The sequence below is a fragment of the Harpegnathos saltator genome, unplaced genomic scaffold (assembly GCF_003227715.2).
Source record: "Harpegnathos saltator strain DR-91 unplaced genomic scaffold, Hsal_v8.6 scaffold240, whole genome shotgun sequence".
NCBI lineage: Eukaryota > Metazoa > Arthropoda > Insecta > Hymenoptera > Formicidae > Harpegnathos > Harpegnathos saltator.
Genome location: NW_020230029.1, coordinates 154,311 through 175,256, shown reverse-complemented (window position 1 = coordinate 175,256; position 20,946 = coordinate 154,311). Strand labels below are relative to the sequence as shown.

The following is a 20,946-nucleotide window of genomic DNA, read 5'->3' as shown; positions in this document are numbered from 1 at the left end:
AAACAATTGTTTGACGTTTGCGTATACGACCGTGACTTCTGACAGCTCACTTTTCTCACGTACGTGCACACACATACACACATAAACACGGTGCTGCAGCTGTCAAGTTGTTTACACTGGCGTCCATTGATCCGTAGAATTATCCTTTTGGAGGATCGAGGCGTAATTAACGCTTGTTATACTTTCGGGAGACTGTAAAAATGACGGAGGAGCAGTGTCCCTCGCTGCATGACGCGGTTGTCTCACAGGTTTGCTTCTTGTTGGCTGAGTCACACGCTACTCGTAGGTTATGTTTTGCATTGAAGAAACACTTGCTTATGAACCATAGATACCGGACACTGCGTGTTACATACCGAATTTTATCACCGAGGAGGAAGAGAAACAGATCGTAAAGTGCGTAAATAGCGTTCCGTTGCCGAAGTGGACGCAATTGAGCCACCGTAGGCTACAGAATTGGGGTGGCGTACCGCATCCCAAAGGGATGATAGCAGAAGAGATTCCTAGTGTAGGTAGACGCAGGTCGTGAGGTACCTTGGGATCAATTTAAAAACAGAAATCTACAATCTTTATAGATCTCTCTTGTAGATACAAATTGTTCAGAACAATCCTAACAAAACTTGCCAATTTTTTAGTGGCTTCAAAAGTACATGAACAAAGTGACTGCTTTAAACACCTTTGAAAATGGAGTGTCGCCGAATCATGTTTTGATTAACGAATATTTACCCAGCCAAGGAATTATGGTATGTCAGGGACAAAAAGCACCACACACACGTTGTTCTTCCATTATGTATAAATTATATTTATCTGCGTCAGTCAGTAGAAAATGTATAAATTTGTACATTAAGTTACACTGGGAACAATAACGCAATGTTTTGGCCAGGCACACTCGGATGGCCCACTCTTTTACCCTGTTGTAACTACCATCAGTTGCGGTTCCCATATCTTTCTGGACTTTTATAAACGGCTCGATACAATAGAGGTAGATACTGCAATATACAAAAACACAATTATATGACACGTATATATATAATGTACATTACTCTTGCAGCAACAGCAACCAAAATTAGAATTTAGCTTGCTACTTGAGCGCAGGAGTCTGTTAGTTCTACAGAAGGATTTGTACCATAATTACCTGCACTCTATAGCGGAGAGAGATTCCGATAGTATAGCAAAGTCTTCGATAAAAAATTTGCACATGTGTGCGCAAAAGTTTACAGAGGGAGAAGTATTAAAACGCAGTACTAGATTATCCTTGACTATCAGACATGTGCCAAAGACTAGCAAGATGAAGTTAAAAATTTTTTGATATGTTTTATGTACATTATTGAAATTTTTAAAGAATACACTTGTATCTGATAGTGGTATAAAATTTTGTCAATCTGTTGCTTTTTTGTCATCATCAGTTTCAATCCATCCAGGATAAACTTACTTCATGAATCTTTTTTAGCAGAAAGAATTTGCACATCCATATTCTCATAATTTTCAAGACTCACGTCCATTACTTCTTCATCACATTCGTCCAACATTCCTTGCAAAGAATGTATAGATGATATTAAAACATGGAATTGTTTACGACGCATTTCCAACTTGTGCTCCAAATGTTCCGATTTTTCCTACATGTTCAAAAATTTATCTGTTATCACATATGTTATCACAGATGTTATCACATCTGTTTTTATAACTATCTCAAATACTTGTGCATGACAAATCAATATTTAGATATATTATCAAACCTTTAAACTGCCCAATTCCTCTCTCAGTGTAGCAAGTTTGATGTCAGTTTCCAATCGGTCTGGTTGCTCATTGATAACTTTGGCCAACACATCATACTCTATCCTATTTTTCCTAACACGTTTGGCATCTTGCAATTCTGCCTTTGTTGTCTCTATCTCTTTTTTGGCCTCTTCAATCTGCACCTCGATCTCTTCAGACAATTTTTCATAACTCTGTAGCTCCTCTCGACTCATGTTGGAGACTAATCTGGATTTTTTCTGTGCAAACTCGCACTGCGCCAACTGCGACAGCATTCTTTCGTGCAGCGTGTTGTCCACATCAGAATTGTTGATCCATTTTATGAACGACTTTAACAACATATTAATCCTACGATCGTCTCCCGTGCCATCACCGTCTATGAGCAGTCGTCGACGTATCACTTCTTCTACAAATTTGGATTTATATTATTAAGCAAATTATATATTATTCGTATAAAATATACATTGTATTCATGCAATATGTATGTTTCTTCTGTTAAGATGCGCGAGAATCTTGATAATTGTTTAACTGGATTAATTATCCTCAAATATTCTTCATTTTTTGTAATAGTAAGTTATATATAATCATAAGATATTGATCAACAAACTTTACGCACCATCAATCATCTTGTGATTTATTTATAATCTACCAAGTAACATCTGACGCAATGTACACCTACACGATTTCATTGATCAGAGACACTAACAAGATCTATAAAAACTATTGGTCTTACGGAACCTAGCGTACCAGAGGCTGCGTTCCGATATTGGGAGCATTCAGTACTACAACCGCTCACTGAGCGCTAAATGAGCTCTTGCATCTGATTGGTGCATATTTTTAAATCTAAAGGTATATACCAATCAGATGCAAGAGCTCACTTAGCGCTCAGTGAGCGGTTGTAGTAGTACTGAATGCACCCATTCATTGTCAGCACTGAAAATCTATAGTATACGTGACACAAACTATGTATTTTCAGTAGTGGCAGTGGATATCGGAACGCAGCCAGAGAAATCTCGTTGTGCATTAGCGCCTCCTTAGGAATACTGTGGCGGGAATATGAAACATAGCTTGAAATAAGCATGGATGGTAACAGATATGGAATAATGGAAAAAAGATATCGGAAAGTATGAAAAAACTATCAATATGGAAAACAGGTCGAATATGTGTGTGTGTATGTCTCCTAGGATTGCGAGGTGTGAGAAAATTTGGAATAAGTTTTATTTTAAATATATACACACGTTGGCATTCCTTGAGTTAATAATTCGAAGTTGAAATAATACTAAAATTGCGGTCGAAGACATATGTAGTAGAGTGTTTCACGAATTCCTCGCTCCGAGGAATTCATGGAGACATAGAGCGGATTAAGATGAAGATAAAATTCACCATTTTGCGATATTCGCAATAACTCTCGAGTTATTAATTATAGGAATGCAACGAATGAACACGCGCCGAGATGATATCAAAAAAGCATCGAAACCGTTCGGCCCAAAGCGCGGCCCACTTGATATAGCGATTGTTGCCAGCGCGCGGCGAGGAGAAGGACAATGTGCTACTACTTGTATTTTATCTCGCCGCTGCTCATGTTTTTATCGTCTTCGTAGTCTTCGTCGTTGTCTTGGTCGTCTCCGTCATTATCTTCGTCGTCTTCATCGTCATCTTCATCGTCTTCGTCGTCGTAGTCGTCGTCGATGGTTCATAAACTGTAGTTGTCCCTATTGTTTAATTTTTTTAAAAGGATAAAACTATCGCCAGGAAAAGTGTTTGCTGAATTTCTTAAAAACTGATGCAAATGAAAAAATGTTCAGGCAAAAGTTATTTATCTTGAAATTTTGCGCTAAGAAGCTTTTCCATAGGGTTAACTTTTAACCGGAAACCGCATCTAATAGTCTCTGAAAATAAAGGGAATCCTCTTGAGGAACTGTCAAACTCGCAAAACTTAAGAATCTAGAGTTATTTTGAAGTTTAAACCTGAGAATATTTTATTGTAGAAGTACAATGTGAAGTGACATTGTAGCTGAATATAATAACCGTTCATTTCTGTAAGGCAGGGGAAACTCTTTATTTCATATCTTCAATTGGGCTTTTGGAAATGAATCCGTATATATATATTTTTATATCTCTTCATACAATATTTTGACCTCTCTCTATAACTACATGCGGGACTGCATGATGGTACGCCTACATAGTACACAATAATTCTTATTACTGTATTAAATACAATTTACACTTCATAACATCGCCATTATCGTAGAAATGGTTTATAACGCTCAAGAATATATATATATAATATTTCATCTTCTTCATGAAAAAATACGACATGTCTACATATCTGTGGTATCTAATACATTAAGATCATTGGTCCCACATGTCGGGGTCTTCCCTTTCTCTCTTTCTCCTCAAATATATAATATTTGCAACATATATTATGACATCTACAACTTAAACTTATTACACTCTTCTTGTATTTCAACGTTTTCCTGCTGGTACTTTTTAACTTAAAGAAAAAAAAAAAGGAAAAGGAAAAAAAACAATCTTCGAAGACAGAAAAAAGGAGTCCTACACTTGCGAACTTCGTCCTTAAAGTCAGGTACATCTCAAATAAACTTGGTAATAGTCATCTCTTTTGCGGGACACTGTAAAAATTTTTTTTATATTACAAAACATCTTTGTTCGTTGCGGTATTATTATAGACCATTAGAACAGGATTCATAACAGAGTTCGTCGAGCTAGTGGTATCATTAGACCAAAGGCTACTAGTGAGTATTAGGAGATAGTCACGAAGGCGATATATCTGGCATGAGGTTTCATCGAACCGCATATATTATTGGTCCCTCTTCGATAATTAACCTGCCTTGATTGTTACAGTCCCCAAAGATGCACTTCGCACGTACATATTCTGTATTTGTATTCCTACAAATGTATGTTCTCATTGCGTTATTTTTAACGTGTAAACAAACTTCAAAGTCGTTTTAACTAACGTCAACGATAGTCAGTGCTCACAGTTTGTCAGCACCTTTCACGGCAGGATTCGTCAATGAATCCGCTGTGGACTGTGTGGGTTAACCAGCCAATTTATAATTTTTTGCAAACGTTAAGTAAGTTGCCATCGGCGTGCTGTACCGTTCAACAAAACTGACGCGACTTTGAGATTACCGTCGATGTTCTCGAGGAAGATCGTTCTTCTTGCCACTTCTTAAGTACAGCCCGTGTCAACTGGCCATTAAGATCGTGGCTTGCAAGCGCGTTTCGCGAAAGCTCCCGGGTTACTGTTACGACTGAGAGGGTTTCTTGCGTCTTCCGAACAAGTTGCTCAGCACGGAGCTGCGCTTGTAGTCGCGATCTTTCCGGTTACTGCCAGTGCTGTGCTCGCTCTCTGATCCGCTCTCTGACGCTCTTCTGCCGTCCATCACTGTGATGTTGGGAGACGTTTGAGGGGCCGCTGGGGGTGCGACGTAAGGCGGCAACGATGTCGGTCTGCCGGTGAACGTATTGTTCTGCTGCTGCATGCCCTGTACAAGAGAAAAGAAAAGAAAATGTAGTAACGAGTCCATTGTTCGGCGTTAAACAGAAACATAGTATAAACAACAGGTGTGCGATGTAGCAGTGAGGAGAGTCAGACTCACCTGTCGGGAATTTACCGGTACATTTCCGTATGCTGCAACAGAAAGAAATACGATGAGGATATTTTCAGTTTACAGATCTTACGGGTAACAACAAAGTTCGGATGCGAGATATTGGGTTATAAATTCAGACGCAACTGTGCCGTTGTTATCGCACGCTAAGTAGCTATGTACAAGTGGTTACTGCCGACCACACGAATTGCAGAGTTAGTTACCTGTTAAGGGATCAAAATATGGAAATATGGAATATCAGCAGAACGTGATGTTAAACTGTAATTTTACAAGTGGCGGAGTGGCGGCGTTAGTATTTTGTGAGAAACGTGTCCTGGTTAGGTGTGTGTACATGTGACACTATAATTTCCAATTGCTTTGGCGTTGCATTCCTCGTTAAACCATCTTTGCGACTGTTTCGCCGAAACGCCGATGTAGGCGGACAATGAAAGCGGGAGGGTGGATGGTTGTGCATGCAACCAGCGCATTATCGAACACGGAATGCGCGAATGCTCTTTAAATGACTGACCAGGATCGTGAGGAGCGTTCCACTGAGACATTCTGGTCGACGGAGGGGCGCTCGATGGCAGAGGGGGTGCTAATTCTATAAAATGATGATGAATGTTCACGTGTACACGGGTCGATCGAGTCGAGAGTAATCCTAGAACCTTCTGAGACTTTCTATCGCTTGAGACTTGTGTCGCGTAAGAGCGTTGTCGTACCTTGATGTTGCGTAGTGAGCTCCACACTCTGCCGGTGCCATCCCTCGTTCGCCGGATACTGCCCAGATCCATTGTGGTTCAGTGTCGCGCTGCGTTGTTGTTGGTAGACGTTGGGCCTTCCTTGTGGCAAGTGGTGTTCCACGTCTGCACAGAACGTTTCAGAGAAATTAACTGTCGTCATCGGGTTTCCGAAATTACAGCATGTCTTTGAATCGCATTAGCGTCATCAGTTAATGTTGAAACTACTGAAAGCGGCCAAAATGACCGGTTTCTAGCCTCTCGCAGCAATTCCTATAAAGAGGCACTTAGGGATTCCCCGGTAAAGGAATAGGCTGTTGAAGCATAAAATCCGCGTCAGCACGCACCATTACGCCGATATTGCACCATGTTTTCCGAGCTGGGCGACCGCATGGGGACAGGCGGGGGTGCGCCTCGCGGCGGGATCGGTGGCTTGTCGGTTGCCAGCATCGCCGAGTTCGGCTGGTACTGGTCCCTCTGCGCCGCCAGCTGCTCCTGCTGTATCAGCTGTTGCTGCTGCGCGAGCAGCTGCTGCTGCCTGTGCATCTGCAAGAACTCCGTCTGAGTCTGCGGCTCGGCGGACCTCTGCGACGCCAGGAACTCGGTGTTCTGCACGTCGTTGCGTCGCTGCTGGTTCTGTCGGTGCTGCTGCAGGAACTCTATCTGCACCGAGCTCGGCGAGTGATGCTGGTTCGCCGCGGGCTCGCGCCTGATCACCGAGTTCTTACGCTCCATCTCGGGCGTGGAAGCGTGGCTGCTCCCAGTCGACGCGTTATCGTCCGCCTGCTCTAGCGGAGCGTTCTGCAGCCTCTCCATGCCTTCTTGCTGTAAACCAATTTCAGGAGTGAATCAATGTGGGTCTTGAGGATGATCGAGATGACGCGTAAACAATGAATAACAATCGCAGGAGAGATTAAGGCATCATCTTGAATGATGAAGCGTCAGAAGCGAGAAAAGGTTTCGATAAGGGAGAAGTTTCTGGAGCATTTTAGAAACTCCTCGCTTCTGATATCTTCACCATTCAAGATGGCCGCGACGAGGAAACAAGGGTGTCAGGGTATTGAATTTGTTCGTCGCGCGAACCTTCTGCGACTCGTCGTAGCTTAAGAGCTGCAGGCTCGGCGGCAGCTTCGCGTGGAAGGAGATTTTGTTGACCCAGTCCTCCATCTCCTGCTGACTCGGTGCCAGGAACAGGAACTCCGAGCCGTCCGTGCACTTGAGCCGGAACACATTCTTCTTTTTCGTGTAGTCGTCCGCTTTCTCGCATATGGCATTGAAGATGGTTATCGGGGCAGTAGCCGCTTTGCTCAACGAGAAATCTTCAATGTCCTTGAAGAAGCACAGCAGTTGTCCGCATAGCACTGAAACAAGCGAGCAGATGCAACGAGGTTCGCAAGTGGGACTTTAACTTCTCGTGCGAATGATCACACACCGGTGTAATATTGCTTCCACGATCGCACGGCTGCTTTCTTGCCGGCGCTCTGAAGCTCGTGCTTTCGCTCGAGCAGGCCTTGGATCTCAACTGGCCGTAGGGCGTCCATATTCTCCATTCGCTGGAGCTTCCTGAAGCTCTGCGTTCTCCGTCTGGTCGTGAAGCTCGGGGTCCGTTTCGGTTTCTTCGTATCAACCTTCATGCTCTCGGCTCTCTTGATGTCCGAGGTCGCTGAAAGCAATCGAACTCGTCGTTACACAATTGACCCTAATCTTTTCTTCTTTTACATTATAAAGCCCGAGTAAAGTGAGTCATCATTAGTCAAGAAATATCCACCTCGTCTTAACTTCTCGCCAAACATGTGCGATATGCCGTGCGGTTTCTGGGGTATCGCAGGTTCTGCCGTTTCAGAAGCAGCAGCACCCTTCAGTGGTGATAATCTGACAAACACACGAGTCAGTGTTATCGATAATTCTGTGCAATTAATTAGAGGAATTAAAGTTAAATTATTGAAGTTTTGAAAATACTAAAGTTGGCGACTTGAAGCAGCTCAACGTTTAACCTCACGCTCATCTCCATCTCAATCCTCACTCACATATTCACAGATTCGTGTTCGTCAACGGTGCCGTTGACTTCGTCGTGTTGCGTGCGATGAGAACTGTCCAATAATCGTCTACGTTCCTCTTCGCGTTTTCGCTCTTCCGTTATCCTCTGCACCTCTTTGCGTTTCCGCTCCTCGATCCTGGCGCGTTCCACGCGCTCTTTCTCCGCTTGGCGGGCCGCGATTTCTGCCTCTTGCTGCTTTTGGAAGGCTTTTTCAAGCTGTATGGATATTTAAAGTTTTAGACATGATACACCCACGTTAAATAGACCAGATGACGAAAATAATCGAGCGTTACCATCGTTATTCGTTTAAGCGCGCTGAATCTGTCCTCCTGCGCCTCTATGGTCTTCTCGAAGTCGTCGTGCTTCCTTATCAACTCTTCCACCTGCGGTATGCTCTCCCCGAACTTTCCGTCCTGCAGCATCGGCTCCCTGCTGACTATCCAGTTCTCCAGGGTCTCAGCATCCCTCTTGAACAACTGCGTGTCCAAGTTTTGCTCGTAAATCAGCCTTCTCTGTCGCCACGTGTCCTTGAGGATCTGCTGGCGTTGCTGCAACACCGAGATCTTGTCCTCGATCTCCTTCGCCAAGAAGTGGCCCTGCTCAATCAGCTCCTGCCCGGTCCTGTAGAACTTCTCGAAAGCCTCCTGGCGCGTGTCAATTTCCGACTTGTACTCGTTGTGCCTGGAGATTAGCGCCTCGGCGCCAGGGACGTCCCGTGCCAGTTCTGGTGCCGTGACTTTCGCTACCATCTCGTTGATCCAAGATATCAGTTCCCTGTACTCGCCCAAGTACGCCTGCAGTTGCTCCGCCTGGGCCAGTTTGCTTCCTCTCTGCGCCGCCTTCTCCAGCAACTCGCCCCAGGCTGTTTCTGCCTCCTGGTGCTTCACGTCGATGTGTATACGTGCGTCCGGGAACAGCTCGATCAGCCTTGACGCCTCCTCCATCAGGCACTCCACTTGCTCCTTCACGGCCGCCAAGTCGGTCTCGAATCCTTGATGCTTTCTCACCAGCGCCTGAATCGTCTCCAGGTCGTGGCCGTAGCCGTCCGAACTGAGAGTGGCTTCCTTCTCCTGGATCCAAGAGATCGTCTCGTCGGCCGTCCTGTCGAACATGTGAACCTGCTTGGCACCCGCCAGCGCCTCTTGCCGAGCGTTCGCTAATTCCTTCAAGTCCTCCCACTGTTGCTTCGTCTCGTCGATCTTCAGCAGTATCTTGCTCTTCTCGGGATTGTTCTGCTCTATCAGCCTCTGACCCGCGTCCAGTACGGCCGAGACGCGACCTTCGCTGGTCGTCAGGCCGGCCAAAAAATTGTCGAATATCTGGATCAGCAGCTCCACGTGTTCCACGTCACGACCGTAGTCTTCCGATGCTGCAACAGTAGTTTGATCTCCGATCCATTCGATCACCTCGTCCGCCTGCCTGATAAATTTATAGAATTTCTCGCTCTCTGATAGTCTCTGCAGTCGATGTTCCTTCAGGTTCTGCAGCTCTTTGAATTTCATCTCGATCTCTTCTTGTTTTTGCGCGATATTCTTACTGTCGAAGTGGTGCCTCTCCACCAGACCACGCGACAGCTTCTTCAGATTGTCAATCGTGCTCTCGAAGCCGGACAAGTCGCGCTCGATGCCCTCCAGCTTCTTCAACAAAGACTGGACGGAGTCTTCGTCCTTGCCGTGGTCGGTCGACGTCAGCTGCGGGTGTTTCTCCCTGATCCACTGTTCAGCTTCTGCGGCTTCCGCGTAAAACATTTGCGACTCCACAGCGTCGAGTAGTCTCAGCTTCCTGACGCTCGCCAGGTCTCGCAGGTGCGACAGTTTCTCTTGCAACTCCTGCGATAGCTTTTCAATCTTGTCCGCCGCAAAATGCCCGCTTCTGATCATCACGGTCGCTCTACTGACCAAGGAAGCTACTACGGGCTCCCTGGATAATAGTTCCGCCTCTAAGGCTTGGTGTTTCTTCTGCAATCGTTGCACCGTAGTTAGCGAGCTTCCTAAGTCGTTGCTCGCGGCCAACGGTTCCTTTTCCGACAGCCAATGCAGCTCATCCTCGACGTCCCTCGCAAACTGATGCAGTAACTTTGCGTCTTCCAAGTTATCCCTGCGTATCTGTATCGGTTCTTGAAGACTGTGGTACCGGTTGATCGTAACTAATGCTCTCTCCTGGATCTCGTCGCACATGAAGTGGTTCGACTTTTGGAAGCTAGCAGCGGTGTCCTTAATGTACTCGCACGCTTCGTTGTGGCCGAGCACGTCGTTCTCCAAGTTGGTGTGTCTCTTCAGCAGGTTCGCCACGCTCGAGAGGTCCTTGCCATGATCCTCTGATTGCAACTGAGTCTCCACCTCGTCCATCCACGTCTCGAACTCGTCCAAGCTACGGCCGAATAGCAAGGCCTGATACGCGTCGTTCAGCCGGTTCTTCTTCAGCTCGCTAGTCTCCTGCAAGAGACGCCACTCCGCCTCCAAATCATCCAAACGTTCTTGTATCTCCTTCGAGGCGTAGTGGTTCTCTTCGATCAGTGCCTCGCCTTCGTTGACCACTGCGCTGATTCTACCCTTGTTCGCCATCAACTCACTCTCGAACGCGGCGTGCTTCTGAATCTTGCTCTGCAGATTCGACGAGTCCCTGTAGTTCTCATCGCTCGCCACCTGCTGCTTCTGGTGCAGCCAGCCTTCCACCTCATAAATGTTCCTGAGAAACTGATGCAGGTGGTGGCTCTCCAGCAGCTTTCTTCTCCTGGCTGTCGCGCTGTTCTTCAGCTTGTCCCTCCTGCCGCAGACCGAGGTGAGCCGTTGCTTTATTATACCCGCGTCCGCGTGCTGCTGCGACAGGATGTCGTTAGCGAACTTCTCCAACTCCTCGATGCGTCCCATTTGGGAGGCTAACATCTTTTCGAATTCCTCGTGCTTGCGCAGCAACGTCTCCACGCCCGACAGCGAGTCGCCGAGGTCGTCGTTGTTGAGGAAGGCTTCCTTTGTCGCCAGCCAGCTGTCAGCCTGATCGGCTTGCTCCTTGAACAGCTGTAGCTGATGCGCCTGTGTCAATTTTTGCCTACGATCATCCCACGCGTGGACTAAGGTTTGCCTTAGGCCCTCTAGATGCTCGAGGTTATCCTTCACGTCCTCGTCGATCGACAGGAGCTTCTGGCCATGTTCCTTCAGGCCCTTGAATATGTCCTGCCGACCGTCGATCTCGGCTTTCCTCTCTTGGTGCAGTTCTAGCACAGCCTCGGCCTCAGATATGGTGGTCGGCGGCTCGGACTCGTCCATACGCTTGATAGTGTCAGCCACCCAGATGTCTAATTCGTGCAGGTCGGCTTGGAACTTGTGTAACGTGTAAGCGCGATTGAGAGCGTCACGGCGATGTCGGGTCAGACGTTGTAGGTCGTCCCAATTGGACTGCAGCTCGGAGAGTATCCCGTTTATTTCCGGCGCCTTGTCCGGGTACTTGTGCGACAGATTTTGCGCCTCCGCTCGGTGCTCCTTCAGCTTGCCTTCTATAGCGGTCATGTCTCGCTCCATGGCCTCTTGCTTCCTCTGCAATTGCTCGACGGCGGGCAAGTCTTTCCCCGTGTCGCTCGTGTTCATAGCCACTGACTTTTCGATAACCCTTTGGCTCGTGTCGTCGATATCCCGATTGAACAGGTGGATCTCTAATGCACCCGCCAAGGTCTCGCGATACGTGCTCAACGCGCCCTGCAGTCCTTTCCACTTGTTGTTAAAGTTGTCGCGACGTTGTTGAATGGTCTTCGACTCGTTGTCGCGACCCTGTTTAATGAGCTTATCTGCCAGAGCATTGATCGTCTTTATCCTGGAGTCGTCCACTCGCATGTCGCTGTCCACGTCGTCAAGCTTTCTCTGGAGGCTCAGACAGTGCTCGTAATCTTTCCCGGTGTCACCAGCTTGGACCATCATTTCCTTGTCCCTGATCCAGGCCTCGATCTTCTCCACCTGATTGTTGAATTCCAAGATATCTTGGGCCTCTTCCAAGCCCCTACCTCGATTCCCAGACTCCAGCAGTAACTTTCTCCAGGATGCGTGCAGGTGTTCCAGCTGCTGACGGATTTCCGCGCTCGCTGGATGTTTCTGCGCCAGTAAGGTCTCTCCTTTCGCTTTGATTTCCTCGATTCTGCCCTGGTTCGCCGCCAGTTCCGCTTGGAACGCTTGGTGCTTCTGTAGCTTCTTGATCTTGTCCTCCAGGCTGGACACTTCGCCTTTGGATGCCTCCGCTTCCAGCTTCTTTTGCTTCTCGCCTATCCAAGACTCAGCCTCGCCTACATCCCTCACGAACTGCGCATGCAGCAGGCTGGCTTCCAGCCGCTTCCTTCGCGCGTCGCACAAGTCCCGAATTCTCACGCGTCTTTGCACCACTTCGTTCAGTCGCCTGGCGATCGTCGGCGAGTCAAAGTGATTCTGCGCCAGCAGCTTGTCCCCGTGCTCTTGCAGAGCCGTCAGCTTCTCCTCGTGCGTGACCAGCAGCTTCTCGAATTCGTTGTGCTTTTTCACCTGCGCGTCCACCTCCTCGACCGAAACCCCAAAGTTGTCGCCGCTCAGCGCAGCCTCCTGAGTGCTGGACAGATTGTCCAGCTGCTTGGCGTCTCGCAGGAAGAAGTGCAGGTCGATCAGCTGGTCCAAGTGCACTTTCTTCTGCTGCCAAGCTGTGTGCAGCTTTTGTCGCTCGTCCAACAATTGATTGCACTTTTCTTCGACCTCCTGTGTGAAACGGATCATTGGCAGTGTTGCATGCGTGGGACACCGAAACACTGCGTAGACAAATCAACTTACCGCAGCGGCGTAGTGACCGGTCTGCACCATCGCTTCCCCGAGATCGAGCACCGAGCTGAAACTGTCTTCTCTCGCCTCGATTTCCCCCTTCAAAGCCTCATGCTCCGCCTTCAAGATCTGCGCGCTGGCCGCATCTCGGACCTTTTCCTCCGTCGACATCGTAGCGCGCAGTCCCGCGGCCCAATTCATCAAGTCTCTGACCTGAGTGTTAGTTTAAGACGCACGAGGAATTCAAAGACAAAGTTACAGACGCATCAACGTTGAGAGCGAGAAATAAGATCCGATACCTGAGTGAGGAATCGTTGCAGATCGCAGCTAGCCTGCAACTGATCTCTCCGATGAGCAGACCTTTCCTTCAGCTCCTCCCAGTGATCCACGACGATATGTTGTTGTTGTTGGATGTGCACCGCGTTGTTGCCGGGGTAATGAGCTTGTAATCTGGACGCGTCCTCCACTAAGACCTGCAGTTGAGCCTCCAGAGCGACGAGATCATTCTCGAATCCCTCGTGTCGTCTGATCAACGCCAGGACAGAATTCAAGTCGCGACCCAGGTCTTCCGGCAATGCAGCCTCCTTCTCTTGTATCCGTGATAGCGCATCCGCCACGTCGCGATGGAACCGGTGAATCTCGCCCGCCGCTTGTAGCCGCTGCTCGCGGTTTCGGATGAGACCCAGTAGATGTTGCCATGATTCCCTGATGAAAGAAAGTAGTAGGTGATAGTCTTATTAGTTTAACTAATAATTATCCCGGGAATCCAAGTCTCACGGGAAGACTTCGATTCTAAGCGTCTCATCAACATTATGAAGCTTCGGCAAACTTAAAGTAAAAGTAAAGAAGAATTCAGAATCCAAAAGTAGCAAGTTTTAAAAAGTGAAAGAGCCGTGCGTAAAAGTGCGGTAAATAAGCTTGAAATGGTGACGCAACTAAATCTGCGTACAACTTAGCAGCGTGTGCGTATGAATTAGTATCGAGTAATCAAACGTATACTCACTGCGTTATCGCGTGTCGCTTTCGTACTTGAAGCACCGGATCGTCTTCATCGTGTCTGTGTCGAATATGCAGAAAGAATGTTAGTGTCCCAACACCGAGAGAAGAAAAGTGGAGATTTGTATATACGGAAAGTACAAAAAAATCCGGTTTGATCTTTCCCATCCCTCGACTACAGCGATCACTTTGCTAACGAATAACAACTGTTCAGTGCTCCCATTGACGAGTGCGACAAAGTCAGATCAAACCGAACTTCTTTCCACCGGTCCACCGGTGTGTGGTAACTTCCTGCATCATTGTATTAATTTTCACCCACTACACCATCCCATTAATCTACGTGCACTACGTGCAAGTGAGCGGGGTACTAGTGTCCTGCAAAGACCGCAGGGATATTCGACTATGAATAGCGAAGATAATGATAGAGGAAGAGAATCTCTCGCCGACCATTCGTCAGCCGTGGCCATTTACCCCAATTGCTCTTGGCGTTTCTCGATGTCCTGAATGTAAGGACTCTCATTCGCGATGAGCTTCCTAGCCAGCTCCTCGCACTGGTTGAATCTCTCGGAGCCAGCCTCTATGCGATGCTTGAAGTCGTTGAACTTCGCTTGCAATATCAGCAGGTGCTCATAATCCTGCCCGTAGTCCTCCGATGCGGCCGCCAGCTCTTGCTCCTTGATCCATTGCTCCAGTTCCCTGCTCTCCAGGAAGTACTCGTGGCGATACATGCTCTCCATTAGACGCTGTTGCCTCACGGTGGCCAACCGTTGTAGGGCGCGCATCTGTTGGACGATCGCTTGCTGCTTGTTCGCTATCGCCTTGCTGTCGGGGTGCTTCGAGTTTATCATCGTGGCAGCGGTGTGTCCCATCTCCGTCACGATGCCGTTGTACGTATCCAATTCGAGTTCCACAGCCTGTGAATGATAAGAAAGGAAGAACTAAATTCCTCCTCTGGACCGACGAGATTCCGTCTTTCGTTTTCCTTCCCCTGTCGATTAGCAAGAGTATTTTCCTTCGTTTCGTCAGAGTACACGTAGAAGTACCTTGTGCTTCGTCAAGAGTTTCGTCGCGGCGTCACGGTCTCTACCATAGTCGGTGGAGCTCAGCACGTCGTTCTTCTCGTTGAGCCAGCTCTCGACCTCGCCAGCCTCGAAGAAGAATTCTTGCGCCTTCAAGGACAAGTCCAACGCTTTGCTACGGTCTGCTGCCCTATCTTGTAGGTCCGTCCACGCCTCATCCAGAACATCGCAGAGTTCTTGGATCTGGTCAAATCATACGCGACCAATTACTTACTGCCTTCTCGTAGCACAATGTCTTACATTAATGATTAATCTCAACGACACTGACGCTGACGCTGCCTTCGAAAGCTCAGTCGTTCGATGTCGGCAGTGATGCTGACACTGCCCAGAGTACCGTTGCTGTGACAAAGGTATCAGCTTACGTCTTGCATGCAACAACATTTAGGCTACACACCTTCTACACACCTCGCGCGACTCCTGACGCTTATCGATCGAGATACTTGAACGGAAATTAAAAAGCTTGTTGCGCAACTAAAATTGTACGACTCATGTATTAGTGATCTTACACTCTTACAACTTGAAAGACACGAGCTACAAAACGTGTGTGGGTGAATCTTTAATAAATGGATTATATTTAAGGTACTCGCTCAGTTGGTATGCCTGTGTGAAACAATGAGAACACTTTGATATGAAACGAATCTCGAATACGCAGAAACGTCTCTCGTCGGACCTTCGTTAAACTTCAAGGCTGAAAGGGAATTCTGTTGAAATTTTATCGCGTAAGGCTGCGTTGTTTGGCAACGTAAGCATTTACATGAAATATCGGGGGGTTTCTGCGTCTCAAGAGCCAACAAAGTACACACATGGGTAGTCTCTGTGAAAAAAAGAAAAACAAAAGAACGCTACAGCCTCTCCGTTAACCCTATAAAAATAATTCCTTGTTAATTACGTGAGGTCGCTAACGTATATAATCAAGAGAGAGAAAAGCAATAGGCACTTTTGGCAACATTTTCCATGCACGTCTGTGTCCACCTTACCTCCGTAGACCCATTGCTCTTCGGAACGCTCCAGCTGTGCAAAAATCATAATTTCTTACTCCAGTCTCGCGTGAGAGCTGATCGTCGTTGTGTGAGTTGACGATAAAAAAAGAGACCGATCATTTTCGGTGAAAGGGCTCTCTCTCTCTCGCGATTTACCTTCTTTCTCTCTGGATGAGCCTGATCGATGAGCATCTGGCCAGAAGCCAGAGTCTTATCTATCATGGGTTGGTGGCCGGCGATCTCCGCCTCCAGCTTCTTGTGCTTCTTGTGCAAGGTCTGCGCCTGGTGCAGGTTCTGCCCAAGAGTCGTCGAGGATACTTGCGGCAAGTGGTCCTTGATCCACTGCAGCTCCGCATCCAGCTCGAATCCGAACTTGTGGAATCGCAGGCTCTCCTCCAGCGCTTCCCGTCGTCTTTTGGCCGGCTCCTTCAGACTACGGAATCTGCGAAGTGCATGGAAAATTTTACGATTAAGTCGGCCATTTTTAGCTCAAACGCCAACGGATCGTCGGTTTCAACGTACTTCCTTTGCGTAGCTTGGCTACTCTTCAGGATGTTCGCTGCGTCAAAGTGACCCTCATGCGCCATCTCTTGACCCATGGCCACGAGGTCGTCCACCTTCTGCTCCCATTGGCACATGTCACTCTCAAGGGTCTGGTGTTTCTTCAGCAACTCCTTGCAGCTGCGCAGATCCGCGCCGACCTGCTTGCTCTGCAGACAGTTCTCGATTTCTTCCAGCTTCAACCTGGCGTCTTCCATGGTGCGATTGTAGCCGTGTTGTGAGGCGGCTTGCCGTAGTCTGCGACCTTTCTCCAGCGACAATGCCACTAGTTGGTCCCACTGGTTATTCAGGTCCTTCAGCGTCTCCCCGACGTCGTCCGATCTGTAATTCTCCTCGGATATTAGCGCCTTGCCGGCCTTGTTGACCGCTCGCAGTTGTCCTTCGTTAGCACGCAGTTCCCGTTCAAAAGCCTCGTGCTTCTGCAGCTTGCGCTCGAGGTTGTTCAAATCGCGGTAACTTTCGTCGGCCGCGGTCTTCATCTTGTCACCCAACCAGTCGCGCAGGTCATCCACTTCGGCTGAGAACTGCTGGTAATGCTCGGACGCCTTCAAGGCTGCTCTTCGCTGCTGAGCGGCGTCTTTCACCGCCATGCGACGCGCTAGTACTTGGTTCCTTCTCTCGTTGATGCTGGATACAAATTATATTCGTATAGCTATAGCTCATGCGAAATCGAATCTTTTCAACATGTCAAAGTAAAGCACTACAGTTACGGTGAGCGGAAATTCTAAACAAACGCGAATTTAATCTCCCCTCGTACTTACTAATCTTTGTCATAGTGATCTTGGCCGATCAGTTTGTCGGCAGTGTCGCTGAACGCCTTCAGTCGATCATCTTGCGCGTGCAGAGTGTTCTCAAACTTGCCATGCTGCTTTAATAACGCCTCTACGTCGTCCAGAGACTCCCCCAAGTCGGTGAACTCGAGGAAAGCCTCGTGAGAGCTGGTAGTGGCTTCGATCTGATCTGCCTCCCGGTTAAATTGCTGCAGCTCCAAACACTGTCGCAGCCACTCTTCCTTGGCCATCCAGTCGGACGTCACAGCTGGGTACAATCCGTTTAGTTTTTCCAGGCGTTCGCGTACGTCCGCCAAGCTCGGGTTGCGACGCAACAATTGGTTGCCGAGGTCCTCGACTTCGCGGAACCTGCAAGTGCAGCAACAATTACAAACTGATGAATAGTTTCATATTGAGGTTCTCAAATATCTTCGCATGAGCTTTCGATCGACCTAAACTGATCAACTTAGTGATTAAATTGGTTAATTCTATTACTACTGTCGGTAGGTTATCGATATCCGAGGAAGGTGTTTTTCATCCGTTGTACGAAAGTTTTCTAGAATCTGTCGAGAGTAATCTCAATTTTTCAAGAACAATATCGCGAGGTGATGATGTAAATACGCACTCGTCTTCTTTGGTACGTATTTCTTCTCCGAGTTCCATGTGCTGCTTCTTGAGCTGCTCGGCTGTAGCAACGTCTCTCACTGGCTCCTCGGCCTTCATCGTCTCCTGTATGTCCGTGGCCCAGTTGATCAGATTCTTGGAACTGTTCATGAATATCTGTTGACCGACCGCATCCTCCAAACGGGATCTTCGCTCTTTGGCCTTCGTCTGGACTTTGTTCCAAAGCTCCTTGATCTCATTTTGCCTCGCGTTGACGTTATTCAGTTCGTGTGGGTACGAATTCTTCACGCTGTTCGCCAACAAGTCCACTTTTCGCACCTATAAAAATGGAGTTAGGGTGTTATCTGGTTTTCATTTACTTGCGCCATGAAGACGAGTGGTGATTACTTACTTTCTCCTCGACTGGCGCCAGTTCTCGCTCTAGATGCTGATGCCTCCTCTGCAAAGCCTGGACAGTCTTCAAGTCAGGTCCTAACTCGGCCGTGTCCAACTGGGTGATCTTCTCTAGCATCCAGTCGTGAGCCTCGTCGCAAGTCCTATTGAACAGCTCAACGCTGGACGCACCCTCCAAGCTTTTCTCCTTCTGCGTCTTCAGCCAGTTCAGGTGGTCCCACAGCTGGTGAATGTGCTTCTGCCTGGCCTTGACTTTGTCCAGCTGGCTGTGACCTTGACGAACGAATTCGTCCACCGCAGTGTCGATAGCTTCCACTCGTTTGCCAGACGCCGACAGATCTGTGAGGAACTTCTCGTACTTTCTTCTCGCCGTTTCGACATTGTCGCGAGGATCGTCGACTCTCAGCATCTTCTCTTTATCCTTGATCCACTTCTCGAAATCGTCGCACTCCCGGTAGAAGCCGTAAAGCCTGATAGCGTCCTCCAGTAGCGCGTGACGCTTCACGGCGAGTTCCTGCAGCTCGCCGTAGGTGTCGTTGATCTTCTTCTGTCGCTTCTCAACGCTATCGCCGTCGCTCACAGTCTTCCGCTTGATCGGCTTCACGGTGGACTTGATGGACTTGAGCCGCCGAACCGGCACTACCTGTTTCACCATCTTCGTTTTCTTCACGCGCTGAGTCACCTTCACCTTCTCGGGCCTTCGCACCTGCACCTGCACGACCTTCGGCTCGATCTCGCGGACATAGTTGGCCGGCACGAATCCGTCCGTACCATCGGCCTTTCTCACGCTCCACCAATCGGGGTTAGTTTTGCTCATCAGGAACATTACCTCACCCTTTGCCATGTGCATACCTTGGCCGTTGAATGGATATAGACTCTTCACCTGTGGCACCAACCTGTCCTCGTGAACGGTCCTCGGTTCCAGTCGCTCGACCACCTCGTCCACCCACTCGTCTTGCGGCACCAACCTGATTTCCTTGCTCCACTCTTCCTGCTCGAGCTCGGCGACCGGTTCCGGATCGGCTGATAGCTCCAGAGTGGAAATTCCGGATTTGATGAGCTTCTCCGCCTGCGCGTTCAGCGACTGCACGTCGCCTTTGTAGGCATTCAGCTCACCCTCCAAGTCCTTGTGCCTCTGCAACAAGGCTTGAGCGCTCGGCTCGTCCACCCCGTAGTCCTCCGAGGCCACTAGCGTCATCTTCTCGTTCATCCACGAATCGGCCTCGTTTGCGTCGGCATAAAATTGAAACGTTTCGGCTGCGTCGTCCAGCTGCTTCTTCCTCAACGCCGCCAGCTCCTCCAACACCCTCCAGTGCTCCTGCAGTGAATCTATTCGGTTCTGTATCTCCAGCGCCGACGGATGATTGTCGGCGATCAGCTTCCTGCCGGCGTCGCAGAGCTGCTCAGATTTGGGCCTGCGTACTTTCATCTCGTCCTGAAGAGCCTTGTGCTTCTGCTGCAGCGAAATCACCGCTCGCAGGTCCTTCGCTGATATGCCGGCCTTGCAGATCCGTTGCTTCTCCACCAACCACGACTCTTCATCCTCGTGGTCTTGAAGGAAGTGGAAGAAGTTTCGGGCGTCTTCCAGGCGAGCCTTGCGTTCTTTGCTGTTCTCCAGCAACTCGTCATAGGCGCTGTTTAGCAGCTCCAGCTTTTGCTGCAACATCGGTGCCTCTTTACTCTGCGGTTGCGCGAGGTGTTGAGTGGCCTGTCTGCCGAGTCTTCTCTGACTCTCGCCCAGGGCTGTCACCTGCAACTCCTGCAGGCTGTGCTTCTGCAGCAGGTCCTCCACTCCCAGCAGGTGCGGGCCCACATCGGTGCTCTGGAAGTTCAGTTGCAGCTCTTGAATCGAGGCCAATGTCGTCTCGATCTCTCGCATCAGGCTCATCAGCGAGCACAGGGCGACCAGGTTGGACTTGTGATGATCCAACAGGGCCAGCAGCTCCTTCCATCTCTGCAACACCTCCTGCTCCCTACTGCGGACTCTCTCTAAGCCGTGGTAATTTTCACGGACCAACTCTTCGGACATGTTCGTCAGGTCGTGGAAACGCTCCTCACGTGCCAAGATGTCGGCGCTGATGGCCTCGTGCTTCTTCACTGTGGCGTCCACCTGCGCCAAGTTGCTGCCGTACCTCGGGTCGGTCAGCACCTGGATCATTTCCTTCAGGTAGCCCTCCCTGAGCACGCTCTTCCGCTCGAACTTGTAGTTGAGCTGTTCGAGCCTCTCTTGCCGCAGCAGCTCGGTCCTCAGGGCGACCTCGCGACGGTGCTCAGCCCTCTCCAGCTCCACCCAGTTCCTCTCTATGTCGTGGATCAGCTGTCCCTCCTGTGGAGTGAACGCCGGCTGGTTCAGGGACTTGAGCTGAGTGTTTATGTGAAAGTACAGCGCCTCTATCTCTGATCGCTCCTTGTACTTTGGCGGTTTCTCCACCGTCCGGTACTGCTTGAAGGCCAGCAGCTCCCGTTGGATACCCTCCAGCGAGTTCGGGAAGCTACGGCTCTCGAGCACCTCGATCTTCATCTTGATCCATTCCAGCAGGTCGGTCGTCAGCTTCTCGTAGTGGATCTTCATCTTGTCAGCATCCATCATCTGGCCGACGATCTGTGAATACGAATTAACGCGCGTTTAAGTC

At 48.8% G+C, this 20,946-nt stretch overlaps 3 protein-coding genes across 6 annotated transcripts in view; 1 reads left to right on the top strand and 2 right to left on the bottom strand.

The window, feature by feature from the left end:
- Positions 1-139: 139 nt before the first annotated feature.
- LOC109504492 (alpha-ketoglutarate-dependent dioxygenase alkB homolog 6) lies at positions 140-1,423 on the top strand. The gene is made up of 5 exons (XM_019844574.2): positions 140-248; positions 329-505; positions 633-740; positions 881-979; positions 1,049-1,423. The coding sequence occupies exons 1-5, from the start codon at positions 201-203 to the stop codon at positions 1,304-1,306; spliced, it is 690 nt and encodes a 229-aa protein (XP_019700133.1). The 5' UTR covers positions 140-200; the 3' UTR covers positions 1,307-1,423.
- Positions 804-2,522, bottom strand: thoc7 (THO complex subunit 7). Its single transcript, XM_011152444.3, has 4 exons — positions 2,369-2,522; positions 1,734-2,158; positions 1,430-1,613; positions 804-986 (listed from the first exon to the last, which is right to left on the bottom strand). The coding sequence occupies exons 1-3, from the start codon at positions 2,376-2,378 to the stop codon at positions 1,431-1,433; spliced, it is 618 nt and encodes a 205-aa protein (XP_011150746.1). The 5' UTR covers positions 2,379-2,522; the 3' UTR covers positions 804-986; position 1,430.
- Positions 2,523-3,954: 1,432 nt separating this feature from the next.
- kst (spectrin beta chain, non-erythrocytic 5 kst) overlaps positions 3,955-20,946 on the bottom strand; it is an 82,494-nt gene continuing 65,502 nt past the window's right edge. Inside the window, exons 6-25 of one of the 4 annotated variants that reach the window (XM_011152450.3) lie at positions 18,312-20,915; positions 17,922-18,238; positions 17,288-17,665; positions 16,488-17,153; positions 16,122-16,407; positions 14,950-15,168; positions 14,378-14,820; positions 13,914-13,967; positions 13,210-13,615; positions 12,923-13,123; positions 8,435-12,850; positions 8,131-8,357; positions 7,872-7,975; positions 7,536-7,766; positions 7,187-7,464; positions 6,451-6,928; positions 6,086-6,229; positions 5,893-5,967; positions 5,376-5,407; positions 3,955-5,261 (exon numbers count right to left, since the gene is read on the bottom strand). In XM_011152450.3, coding sequence (XP_011150752.1) covers positions 5,022-5,261; positions 5,376-5,407; positions 5,893-5,967; positions 6,086-6,229; positions 6,451-6,928; positions 7,187-7,464; positions 7,536-7,766; positions 7,872-7,975; positions 8,131-8,357; positions 8,435-12,850; positions 12,923-13,123; positions 13,210-13,615; positions 13,914-13,967; positions 14,378-14,820; positions 14,950-15,168; positions 16,122-16,407; positions 16,488-17,153; positions 17,288-17,665; positions 17,922-18,238; positions 18,312-20,915 — 11,799 coding nt within the window. In that variant the 3' untranslated portion in view covers positions 3,955-5,021. The remainder of the gene's footprint in view (positions 5,262-5,375; positions 5,408-5,892; positions 5,968-6,085; positions 6,230-6,450; positions 6,929-7,186; positions 7,465-7,535; positions 7,767-7,871; positions 7,976-8,130; positions 8,358-8,434; positions 12,851-12,922; positions 13,124-13,209; positions 13,616-13,913; positions 13,968-14,377; positions 14,821-14,949; positions 15,169-16,121; positions 16,408-16,487; positions 17,154-17,287; positions 17,666-17,921; positions 18,239-18,311; positions 20,916-20,946) is intronic. The other 3 variants (XM_025298843.1, XM_011152451.3, XM_011152453.3) reach the window with 3 other exon arrangements.

Excerpts from the sequence above, each read along its gene's own strand:
- thoc7 (XM_011152444.3), bottom strand. Across the intron at positions 1,614-1,733 it reads AGGAATTGGGCAGTTTAAAG|GAAAAATCGGAACATTTGGA; the intron begins GTTTGATAATAT and ends TTGAACATGTAG.
- LOC109504492 (XM_019844574.2), top strand. The coding sequence starts at position 201 with ATGACGGAGGAGCAGTGTCCCTCGCTGCATGACGCGGTTGTCTCACAG. Across the intron at positions 249-328 it reads ATGACGCGGTTGTCTCACAG|ATACCGGACACTGCGTGTTA; the intron begins GTTTGCTTCTTG and ends TATGAACCATAG. Across the intron at positions 741-880 it reads TACCCAGCCAAGGAATTATG|GCACACTCGGATGGCCCACT; the intron begins GTATGTCAGGGA and ends TGTTTTGGCCAG.